The 11,813-nt window shown below is 48.2% G+C and overlaps 1 protein-coding gene across 1 annotated transcript; it reads left to right on the top strand.

Moving 5' to 3' along the window:
• Nucleotides 1–2,807: 2,807 nt before the first annotated feature.
• LOC145897725 (uncharacterized) lies at nt 2,808–11,563 on the top strand. Its single transcript, XM_082986132.1, has 4 exons — nt 2,808–3,406; nt 7,334–7,632; nt 7,709–7,830; nt 7,921–11,563. The coding sequence occupies exons 1-4, from the start codon at nt 3,160–3,162 to the stop codon at nt 8,063–8,065; spliced, it is 813 nt and encodes a 270-aa protein (XP_082842258.1). The 5' UTR covers nt 2,808–3,159; the 3' UTR covers nt 8,066–11,563.
• The last annotated feature ends 250 nt before the right edge of the window (nt 11,564–11,813 follow it).

The raw sequence follows: 11,813 nt of genomic DNA, 5'->3' as shown, positions 1-11,813 counted from the left end.
TTAAGCTCTCTACCCAGCCCAAATCAATGAACTATGTGAAGGCATTGCGACCTTTGCAGTCTTTAAAAGCAAATACTAACCTCCGTGTGATGAGATGAATTTGAAGTTGGTGGGTGGGCGGACAGCAGGTCAAGTGCGCAGCATCCTTTCTTCGGTATCCAACTTTTGTTTCACGAACTTAATACTTCATGAATATTATTTTGCGTCCCGGCAATTTGTCGATTTACCAATCATTGTCAACGATATTTGTTGCAATTAGGCTATGTTTTGGTAATAATAAGTATTGGTTGTTTTCTTGTTGGTTTATCAGTCAGGACTATTTTTTAAGGGGGAAAATCCCCATTTGGACAAAACCGATTTTGTGGCGGAAAGTGGGGATTTTTTTTACAAATAATGAACTTACACATTCGGTTGAAGTTTTGATCCTTCAGATCCGGTCTCCCACAGGGCAATGTGGATTTTTCCCACATATATCAAGGCTTAACGGTGCGCCCAGGTTAATGCGATTTAATGCTCGTCGCCCATTCACCTCAGAGGTCATGCCCGTCGAACAACGCGTTCTTATCCGTATTTTTAGCCTCGCAAATCGTGTTAAAAGGGGAGAAGGCGCATAATCCAATCTTCATCAGATGGCATGGAATCGTGACGAGCGCGGAGGGCATTGGACCCTCGTTTGTGTTCAAACTAGGATCCCTGAGGCTACGCGTCGGAATCAAATAGCTTAGTTGAGGCGAAGATAATCAGATAAACCCGGAATCAAAGTCGGCCTGACGCTCAAGGGCATCGCAGGCCGATTGATATACATGGGTGTCGCCCGAAATCTGATACGAAAAACTCCTTGCTTTTGAAGCTGCAGGGATTGACGACCCTTAGGCCGATCGTCCGTCGATTACAACAGATCCTTCGTTGCCGCATCTTCGGAAAACCTAATCGATCCTATGCCTCTGCCTCCGTGTCGTGACCTTAACTTGTATTTAAAGAGTGTTAGGGTGCGGTGAAGGTGAAAACACCACCAAGATTTTGAAGGCTCAACACGGATTTCAAATAAAACACATAGAAAAGGTTGTTGGCGTTTCGATCCAATCGCGTTTTATCGGCTGTCATACGTCACAAGTTATAAGTTCGATTTCACACGAGAACACCGATTAATTTGACGTCAAGCTTCCTAATCTGGTCAGGTGATCAATCCGGGAGGTTTGGAGAAGGCAGTATCGCCAAATTCCATCGTTTTTACGTGCAGCTTTCGTCTCCTGATAAGCTCAGCACGCAACCATCAAAGCCAAACTCTCGCCGAGATTAGAGTTTATTGGCTTAAGCCAGTCGGTGTCTAGGTTTTGAAGGCCTGTTGACTAACGCGCCTACTGTACACACTGTTGTAAAGGGATTTTCCTATTACTGAATGTTGCCGCATCATCATAAGATCTACAAACTTAGAACGGTTGTTCACGAAATACTTGAGGTGGAAGCTATAGTCTGTTTATACAAGTAAACTGTGCTTCTCCCAAGGAATTGAGGAGCCCGACGCGCCCACCCAATGATACTCCTGTAATATTCGCTGCGGTAGGTCGCATGAACCATGTTTAAGTGGATAACGAAAGTAATCTCGCCCTGTTTTGCTTTCAAACATTCCCGAACCCTGAGCTTTGGTTTAGGTCGGGGTTTTCGTCAAAGTTGAGTCATAACGTGATACTATGGAATCCACAACGACACGTAAAGGTGTAGTGCTCAAAGTAGTTCGTCGGTAAGCCACATAAACCCAAACAATACAAATTCACTATTTCCAATAAATAACAAAACATGGTTAGCTCTTACAACACGAGGTACTGGATAAACTACACGTTTAAGGGTGTCATTAAAATCCTGCATGCTCAACAAATCAAGCTTCAAAAGATCCCGTTGAGTCACCCAAGGACCCAAGGTAAAATTACAGATGCCTCGCATTCAAAACTAACACCCATAGCCCCCGCTGAGGTCTTGGGAGAAAATGAATTCTCCCCGATTGGGGCCGACGGACTCCTTATATGGTAAAGCCATCGCATTCAGGTTAGCGACGTCCATCGGACTTACGGGGAAGCGGAATTTCTGTGCAAAAATAGAACAAAAATATTGGTAATGCGTCAGGTAGCGACAACCCGGCGTAACGTCAACTTTCTTACTGAATCATTCAGCAATTAGAAACATAGATTTGTATCTTATAACTTTCTGTGCATGCAGGGAAGTATCTCCAGTCAACGTTGCGTGACAAGTAAGTTGGCCACCATTATGTTACCGAATGTAGGGGGTTGCCATCAACTCACAATCCATGTAACTGGGACGAAATGGAACTTGCTGGATAAAAACTCAGGCAATTTTGATATGCTGGAAACCTAATACGTTACGAGAAAAACAGCACTATTTGCACATTACGTAATTGCTGGTGTAAAGGTTGATTTACAGCCAGACAAACGTTCCCACCAAGGCAGCCTGTCTCCTGTGTGGTCCCAGAGCAAACAAGTCGTTCGCGACTCATTCCCGGCCGTTAACCTATAAACAAATGCCAAACGATTGTCGTTTTGTTATCAAACTCGACGCCAACTTTGTGCTTATTCGATTTTCCTAACTCGGCGTGTGTTTTCAAACATTGAAGTCATTACAGCGGTCGTTCTGTTCGACAACATCTCCCTCGCGCAGGCGGGCTTGCACCATCGTGCATTACGTCACTCAACAGCAACGCGCCTCGCCTGAGCGCGCATGTCACGCCCGAGCGAGCGCGGCGCGCCCATCGAATAAAGTCGAGCGCACGACCCGATCGCTCATCACACAAGCGAGAGATGACCACGAGGTAACACGTTGCAGCGCAGAGCCTTTTGTTTTTACCACGGAGCAGGACTCTTGTTGTATTTTATATAATATAATTATCCGAATAGTCAGTGGCTGGTTCACTAGACGTCGGATTGTTTGTCGCCGTACATCTACTACTTCTACTACAACCAGAAACTACAGTCGTCTTCGAGATCTTTGCCAGTTCCGACATCTGTCAAGTCAGTTTCAAGGTGCTTCGCACTGTCGAGCCTTAATCCGATTACACTCAAGATACTTCAGGCTCTAAAATCGCCAGAGCTTTGCGTTAGATCCCTGACACTCGAGCAACTCAACGCAGTATCCACGAACATAGAGAAGATGTCGCTTCAATTCAGCATCGATAATATTCTTGGTGGAAAGCTGGATCAACCACGACCGCCGACGGATCCAATTCCGTTGCCACAAATCTCGACCCCAACGTCGATCGCACCCTACATGCGGGCCTCCCTGGGTGCCGCGGCCGCCGCAGCCGCCGCCAACTACCCTGGCTCGGGTTTGGCCGCATGCTACTCCTATCTTTACCCGTACGTGACCTCAGCGGCTCCTGGAATCTACCCAACTTCTGGTAAGTCGATGTTTTGTATTTCCATTAGATTCATCTTAATTTTGTGAGGAACGCATATCGTTGGGTGCAAAATATTTAGAGTTGATAACTCCGCATATCATTTTTCTGTAATTTTTTACCTTACATCGTAAGACTGGCGCCATTTTTAGAGTTAGGAACAAGCGATTCGGTGTTTGCGTGAAATTTTTATATTTGTTGCCGTTTCCAACGTGGCCCTGTGTTTTTGCTATGGCGAGAGAACCATGCCGTATTTAGGCATCGCGTGTTAAGCTTTGGCGTGGGCGGTTCACTTATCGGTGACGTAATCGCTCTCTGACGATTCTTCTCCCAATCGCAGTGAGATAACACGGCGGTGAGCTTTATTTGCCAACACGTACCGGGCATTAACCCGCCACCGTAGTTAAATTCTACCCACTCTCATCGCTATGACGTTGCTATGTGACTGATGTTGATTTAACACGGGGTCGGTAACTTTGGAAACACAATGTTGCGCCCTTAATCCCGTACTGGTTATCCCAGGAAGGGTGTTATAACGCGGGTGTGCATCCGTCTGCCAGAGTTTGTTTGTTCAACTAGCCTGCCGTGCGAAGCGCGTGTATAACCTTTCCGGCCTGTTCTCATGAGGCGATTTCGCAACCACTCGAGGCCAACTTGTTTTTCACCAGCATTCGGCTCCACTTAAACCGCCCCGAAATCTCGGCTTGTTGACTTAAGAGATCAGCGAGGGAAGGCGGAGGATGGAGGGTGACCTCTCGTGCTCTTCTCCTCCTCCTCTCCCCACTGCTTGCGTGACATTCGTGCTCGCGGAACACCTTATCGCAGTAATCTGCGTTCTTCGCCCAATCGCCCATCTGCCCTGGATTTACTGTCACCCGTCGCCCCCGATGCATCGGGTAAAGCGAACATGCGTGTCGGCTTCGAGATTGGCAACCCGATAGTGGAGCAATTGAAGGCATCACGCCCCAATTTAGCGTGGCATTTTGGCGAAAGCGGAGCTCGGGAACAAAGCGCCGATCGTCGGCGATTTGAATTTCGATTTGTTTTCTTTGCGACGCTGCAACATGACGATACGAATTCGATCGTTGGGGAACGTTAATCGCTTGCGAGCGTGTTACATCGCTCGAGCAAATAAACACGTTCCCGCACCTCCATGGCAAACAACCCTGAATTCTATGGCGTTGTAAGGATATCAGCATCTCGACGAGGCCAAACATCCGGCTGAGTCGCCTATGTAGATTGCCTTGACATCCAATCGTAAGGCAAAATCATTGTTTTCCCGCTAAGTAAAGGTTAAGGCCGTGGCCTGAATCGCTTTAGTCCGTTCGACAGGCGCCGATTTCGCGTTTTAATGCGAATCGCGCCGTTTATTCCCTGTGCTGGCCCAGCTAGGAAGCGCCTCAATTTGATTCGAGCCCTTTTCGCGACCTTTTCCGTTTGCGAGCTGAGCTATTCCATTAGGATTCGCTGCGGGAAAGAAAAAAACGATCGCTGGGTCGGGTTAAGTTAAACAAACTTTGTCCGTTTCATCGGGTGACAAGCTATCCCCTCCCCTCTCTCCAATAGTCCCTTGTTCGTTTGTGAGTAAATACGCGCTGCAACAGAGCGGATTAGCTCCGCTCTGCTTAAGTGCCCCGGTGTTGGCTTTTAATGGAGGTTTGACGTTCTCTTGTTCACTCCGCTCGCTAATCCCATCAATAAGCGCACGACGAGTTACACGAAACCCTTCTCCCGGGCTCTTGACGACTTTGTAATCCCTCTTTTTCTGCTTAATGTTAAAAGATGGGGTTTGTGTTTGTCAAAGCGTGCGCCTTAAAATTGGTTCCTTTCGAAAACAGTAAGATGATACAGGTGGGCGGCAGGCATGAGTCACTACATTACAGTTCGAAAATTGACCTGCCTCAGTCGGCGTTAAGTCCGTTTGCTAAAAGCGCTTTGGCAAGAGGCGGCTAGAGCATTGAAAATTATATCTTTCGTTAGTGAGGTGAGGCGACCTGAGAATGTCGCTAATCCGTGGAAGCGTCTTAACTCCCGCCTCCAACTACTGATCCATTCTGGTTTCCTACGGATTAAAGGCAAGGCGACCCGGCCATGACACCAAAGAAGCGCATTAGCGAACAGTAGTCGTGAACGTGTTCAAATTAAGAGACGAGACCGCGGCCAAATCGCATGTGTTCGGGTGGGAAGCCGGATTCCCGGGGGAGCGAGCGAACCGGGTTCACAGGCAGGTTGTGGTCTGGTCATAGTATCGCACGGAGTTCATGTCGCATAATCAAATTCACATCCCGCACTGACATGTCCCACGTGGCCCCCGATTAAACTGCGAGATATTTGGAACCCTGCAGGTTGGAAACCCTTAACGGGGCAAATAAAAATGGCGTCACTCTTTCCGTTGGTTGAGAAGCTCGCGACTTAGGCTTTTATTTGGCGATTTGCGTTTATAAGCGCTTTACGGAGACAAATCTAATCCAAGTATAGTGGGTGGCAAAGCAGTCTGTTATGCCCTTTTGTGAAAATCCCAAGCTCAGTCGCTGTGGGGTAGACAGACTGGCGTCGGCGAGCTGTGAAACACGCGGAGAGATTAATGTCCGCTATAAGCACTCTATTACAGCCCCAATAACAGGCCTGTGCACGGTTGTCGTTGGCATGTTGCAAGCCACGGAATGTCCCCTGTGGCACACCGGAAGGCGCGTTACCGCCGCTACATAAAACCGCAAGATTATTAAGAGTCTGCTTGCGTTTCTCCATTCCCCCAAGCGAAGTTTTATTCCCCTCCCTTCGCGAAGGATCTTCTGCGACAAGAATCGCTCTGTCAGCTCGGTTGCGCAACCAGCCGCAGTCAATAAGCCTGCCGGTGCGTCCTTTCGAAAATTTGTCGCATCAAAGGAGTGTATTTTAAGAGCGCTAATCGTTCCCATCTGTGCGTGATGAGGACCCGCGTGTAGCTCGGGGCGCGGGAGAGTTCAAAGCTGCGCGTGGTGAAATTCGGGAATCGTCTCACATGTGGTCACTGCGTCATCGTTAGTAACAATAAACAATATGGAGATATGAAGTTGTCGGTTCCTGCTGAAAACCTTGCGATAACATCACGTTTCTCTTGGTGGTTCCCTTAACGCGTTTAAATGAATAAATTGCTTTGCTTGAACTACCGTGTGAAGAAGATTTATTGTAATAACAGCACGACAGAGACTTACCAACACTACACCGCTATGACGTACTAAAATCGCTGACGGGATCCATTAGGCCATACGCTTATGGACAAAATCGCACATTCGTTTTTTGGCTTATGACGGAGGACCTCGAAACGCTGTCTGTATTAACAAGTCATCGCAAACACACTCCCACTGCGCAGGGTATTGTCTAAACACATCGGAAGGTTAGGATCCAATCCCTCGAGCACCCTAAATCACTCTGCTCGTCGAGGCGTAGGTCCGACGGAATGCCTTATGACAATAATTCCCGTCGGCGCGGATATACCTGCTACCCTTGGTGCGATGGCAGGAGGGCAATTGCCGAAGATGTTTTCCAGACTAATGGGCCCGATCGTTCCGCCGCGATCGCAAAACCTTATCGCCAATGTTTACAAATGACATCGCAATCTCGCTTCGCTCAGGCCGTAACTTATCGCGGCGTCTTCATTGGAAAAGAAACGCAGAAGCTCTTTATCTATAGATCGCCCTATTTAAGGAAAGTTTAATAGGCCCAAACCGTGGAAGATCAGCCAGGCCCTGTTATCACCAAACGTTTATGAGCGCCAGATTAAGATGCGAGTAGCCACTAAAGGCCAATGTGCATTTTATTAATATGCGAGCGTTGTATATCATTCAAAACAAAAGGTTGCTAGACGAAATACATATTTCAGGATCTCAAATGTGTTTAAGTTTTGCTTCCAAAATAGTTAAACTAACAACGTTCTTGTTTTCTCCATAGCTTGCCCGCCGTCGCTCCTGTCACCGTACGCGTTCGCCGCAGCCGCTGCAGCTGCAGCCGCTTCAACTGGATCACCGGCCGGGATACTTCCACCAGGCATGCTCACTGGAGCAGGAGCTGCACCTCCTCCTGGATTCTTCTACCGGCTCCCGGCGAAACGCAAGCGCCGCCATCGCACCATCTTCACTGAGGATCAGCTCGAGGCGCTCGAAGGAATGTTCCAGAAGACGCACTACCCGGATGTGGTGATGCGCGAACAGCTGGCTGAGAAGGTGGAACTGAAGGAAGAACGCGTCGAGGTTTGTTCAATTACAACCAGCGAAATTGCTCTTTCAGAAGACGCAGGTTTAACAACAAGTCTATCTGATTATCCAGGTTTGGTTCAAGAACCGTCGTGCCAAGTGGCGCAAGCAGAAGCGTGAACGCGAACTCATGAAAGTGGAGACAGACAGCAGCGGATCGACCGCTTCCGATCATCCGCCGTCGAGCCCGGAAAGGTAACATTTTCAACGCCAACAAGCACGCTGAAAAACAACATGGCTTTTGTGGACTTTGAAACTCATCTGATGTGTTTTTGCGTCGCACAGGGAACAGAGCGTCAGCCCGGCGCCGCGATACAACGCAATGAGCGGAGGAAGCAGCTGCGATGAGCTGGAATATGGCGTCGCCGATGCTATGCCCCACAGCATGATGATGATGCCTGTGCAGAAGATCGGAGTCAAGGTGGAGTAGGAAGAGGAGGCAAGTTCAGCATCGAAAGTAAAGCATTCAACACCCATAGTTCCACTGATGTTAAAACCACAACATGAGATGCTTCTTAATCCGCATACCCAACACCGAAGTGCCTAAGTTTCCATATTTTGTACGACGCCAAACGCGCCAGTATTTACTGCCACCCAAATCCACTTATACATAAGCGCCTGTCTTCGGTAAACGCAAGTTTCAAGCTGTTTCGTCCTGTGCCGCTGGCATTGATTGTCACGCGATTTTTTTTAATTCTTTTTTTTACGAAAATATTAGAGGCGGCCCTCTGGCAGGGTCCTTTGTATTACATTTCGCGTGTGCAAGTCACCTTATTTTTACCCTCGCGCCCCCTTCCCGTACCCTCATCACATATCTAACCTTTGCTGTATTGCTGCCGGGCGCGCGGCCCTGGGTGCGTTTGCGCCAAGTTTAACCAAACCGTCAGCCAAATCGGGCCTTCACCGACCGCGGAGTGGAAGCAATACCGGCGGCAATCGACGTTCGCCGACCGCCCATTGTTACATCACAATCCCAGCGTGTGACGTCAGTCTGGCAATCGTTGCTGTTTGCGAGAAAATAGTACGGCGCGCTGCATCACTTCTCTTTGCTAGGTTTCAAGCGGGCCTACTCGAAGTGGGCAATAGATTCCGCCGCGGGCAGTTCATGGGGTCACTCAAGCTCCTTGTTTACGAGTAACAGAACGCACGGGCGCAAAACGAGACCCATGGGAACACGGGCGCCGTCCTTTTTAGCGATTTTGCGAGCTTTGGCCGACAACACCATTTGCCCGTGTGGTTTCCGCGGTCGCAGTAAATCTTCAGCGCTTTGGCGTTCGGAGTAAAGCGATTAGTGCTAATGGCAATGAAGACATTTGCAAAACAGCATTGCGCCAAGGGAAAAATATTTGTTCGTTGTAACAGAACACCGTCTTTGCGCCCGTTAAGCTTCGTTACAAAGATCCACCATCACAAGCCTGCGCCGAAGTAATTACCTAAGGCCCTCGCGTCTTGGGTGAATAAACTTGGCGTTGCGGCGTTTCAACCCCGCTCGCAAATAACCGGCTCGTCTTGGCAGCGGAGCCTCGCACGCAACTGTCCCCGCCTCGCCGTTCAGATTTTCGACTCACAACGATTCGGTGAAAGCGAAATTAAAATCTCCGCGTCCCGTACGGGTCGGTGTGAAGTCAGAGGTATCAAGGCGTGTATACGAACTAGGGAGCCTCGTGGAAAAAGCTTTGCATTACACGCTCCGTGTGCTTTTCTGTCGGCACCGACTGACACGAGCGGAAGGCCCAATGGCTGTTGTGGAAATAGAACGCATTCCGGCTCGTGCAACCACGCAAAACAATAGCACGCACTGTGCGATTTGCGATTACTCCATGCGCCCAGCGACCGCACAAAGATTAAAGGGAAAATCCGCTAAGGTACATCAAAATGACAGAAGATTTCAAAGAACGCGGCAAATGTTAAGACCTGAAGTGCGCAATGTAAAACTGTAAGAGGTCGGAGTGATAGATGAAACGTGGTGCTTTCCATCGCATTCGTATAATAACCACTTATCAGCCGTAAAGCCCACTCAAATCGAGGCGTTGGCCATTGCGCCATCGCCATAAGCGCCAATCCTTACATAAAATTAAAGAACTAGGCTTGAATGCCTGGCGACCGCCAGCTAGCTGAGTCACTGCGGGATCGTTTCGCGTCCACTGCTAATGCCACTAAACAGCATTAAGCTGATCATCGTGTCCGTGTGGAACGAACGAAATTGCACCTCTGCTTGGGTAAGCCACTTCACACCGCTCTGTCACCGACAGGTACGCGTGCATGAGACCAAATCCACGAAGCCGCTAATTAAACGCCGTAGTATCTCCCAAGTATTCGCCCGCTGTTTACGATGTAGTCCAGCCCAACACAGCTCCGGATGTACGCTTGATCGCTCTCGATCCGCGCGTTTTCTTTGTGGGTGTCCAGTCAAGCGTGCCAGCAACTTGCCCCTGGTTCGACTATTGGAGACTCGGAATGTTCGAGAACAATAGCGCCCTTGAGAAAATTTGCCGTGGCCGCAAAAGCGAGATTTGCCAGCGAACGGGGCCAGGCGAGAAGCGATCAAAATTGCGCTTAAATGTCACCGTGGGACTGTGGGACGATAACAGGAGTTCAACGCTTCGGGCGATGTAGTTATGAAAACACTCTTGGCAAAGATTTGAGCAGTGGCCCTAAAAGTCATCATGGCAACAATCCTAGGAATATAAATTGAAAATGGAAATTTCAACCGCCCTTTTTCGAATGAAGAATTAATCACAACCAAAACAAGCGCACTAAGTGAACTAGAAAAATGTTGTTGGCTGAGCAATGTGTTCGTGCAGATTGCTTTCCATGTAAAGGCTTTTCCACCTCGCTTCCGTCCAAAGCGGCAGGATTGCGGTTTCAATCCAAGACAATACTGTTGGGTTATTTCGGGAGTGTCGCAGTTACTCGACAATACCAACTCTACGACCCACTTGTTTTCGAGCAGATTCGAAGTAAACAACTCGCGAAAGCCCTAAAGCGTCGGCCTAATTTGCTGCAACATTTCACGCCTTTGACTCACATTGTTTTCCGCATTTTACGTCAATTAACAACGACAAAGAACGCGCGATTTGTCGCTTAATCGAGCGCCAACAAATCATGTGGAAGTCGAGATCGCGCGTGCGAACAACGCGTCTCAGTCGCCCGAGATAAGCGATCGCGAACGGCGCAACACGAGGCGCTGCGGAAACCCGACTTCATAGACGTCTGCTTCACGCTTGGACGCCCCAGGCCTCGGCTGGTATTCCTCTGGCAACCAAAAAATCGCTGCCTTTTTAACTGAAAAGCTTGATCAACGTTTGTCGCCCACATCGAACAAAACCACCCAGTTCCACGCGCCCATATACACCTTATGAGTTGTACATTTGTCCGTGTATTCGTGCATTATATTGATAATATAATGAACGTGCAGCGAGTCTGTGCCTTATTACTTTCTCAGCCTTTTTTGACGCTTTGATCGTTGCGCTGGCGCCATGCCCAACCGCCTTGTCTTGGTGAAGTTATCTTGCCTCACGCATTTGTTGATTTTACGCGAAAAGTAACAAGTTGAAATGAACCAAAACACAGAGATTTACCAAGATGAGGCGGCGGCGAATGTGAAGTCAACTTACGAAAACCGATGCTTGCTGGCTAAGCCTGCAGCTGTATCACTTGTGTAAATGTACAGTATCCCAATGCTGTTTTATCAACGCGCCCTTGGATCATTGTTTTATCTTCCACTACCCCGGTTATTTTGCGACTTGGCTGCTCTTTTGCATTGGATGTTAACGTAGACCACCCGCTGCTACATCTTGTTGCCATAACTTACTACTTAATGTACGCTGGTTGATGTATTTTTGTCGAGGGGCTGCGCTCCTTTCTGTTATATCTTTAAGTATTTGAATCCAATTTTGAAATTCGTTCCATACAAATTTTGGCTGTGCCAACACTGATATTCCCTTGAATATTGTCTCCCTAGCGGAGTTTTATATGCCCTAGAAATGCCGGTCATTTGATCTCCGTCAGCTGAGCTGATTAAAATTGTATCGCCGTCTTGCTGGCTAAGATCGTTGTTTTTATGACTTCTGATTTTAAAGTACAACCCACACTATAAAACAGTCACAAACCGAATGGGAAATAATTTTAATGCCTCGCTGGACATCTTTTTCTTTGTTCACATTTTCAACCGTGTG

Source organism: Ascidia mentula, chromosome 4, assembly GCF_947561715.1.
Source record: "Ascidia mentula chromosome 4, kaAscMent1.1, whole genome shotgun sequence".
In the NCBI taxonomy this organism is placed as follows: domain Eukaryota; kingdom Metazoa; phylum Chordata; class Ascidiacea; order Phlebobranchia; family Ascidiidae; genus Ascidia; species Ascidia mentula.
This window is presented reverse-complemented; position numbering and strand designations above follow the sequence as displayed.

Excerpts from the sequence above, each read along its gene's own strand:
- LOC145897725 (XM_082986132.1), top strand. The coding sequence starts at position 3,160 with ATGTCGCTTCAATTCAGCATCGATAATATTCTTGGTGGAAAGCTGGAT. Across the intron at positions 3,407-7,333 it reads TGGAATCTACCCAACTTCTG|CTTGCCCGCCGTCGCTCCTG; the intron begins GTAAGTCGATGT and ends TTTTCTCCATAG. Across the intron at positions 7,831-7,920 it reads CCGCCGTCGAGCCCGGAAAG|GGAACAGAGCGTCAGCCCGG; the intron begins GTAACATTTTCA and ends TGCGTCGCACAG.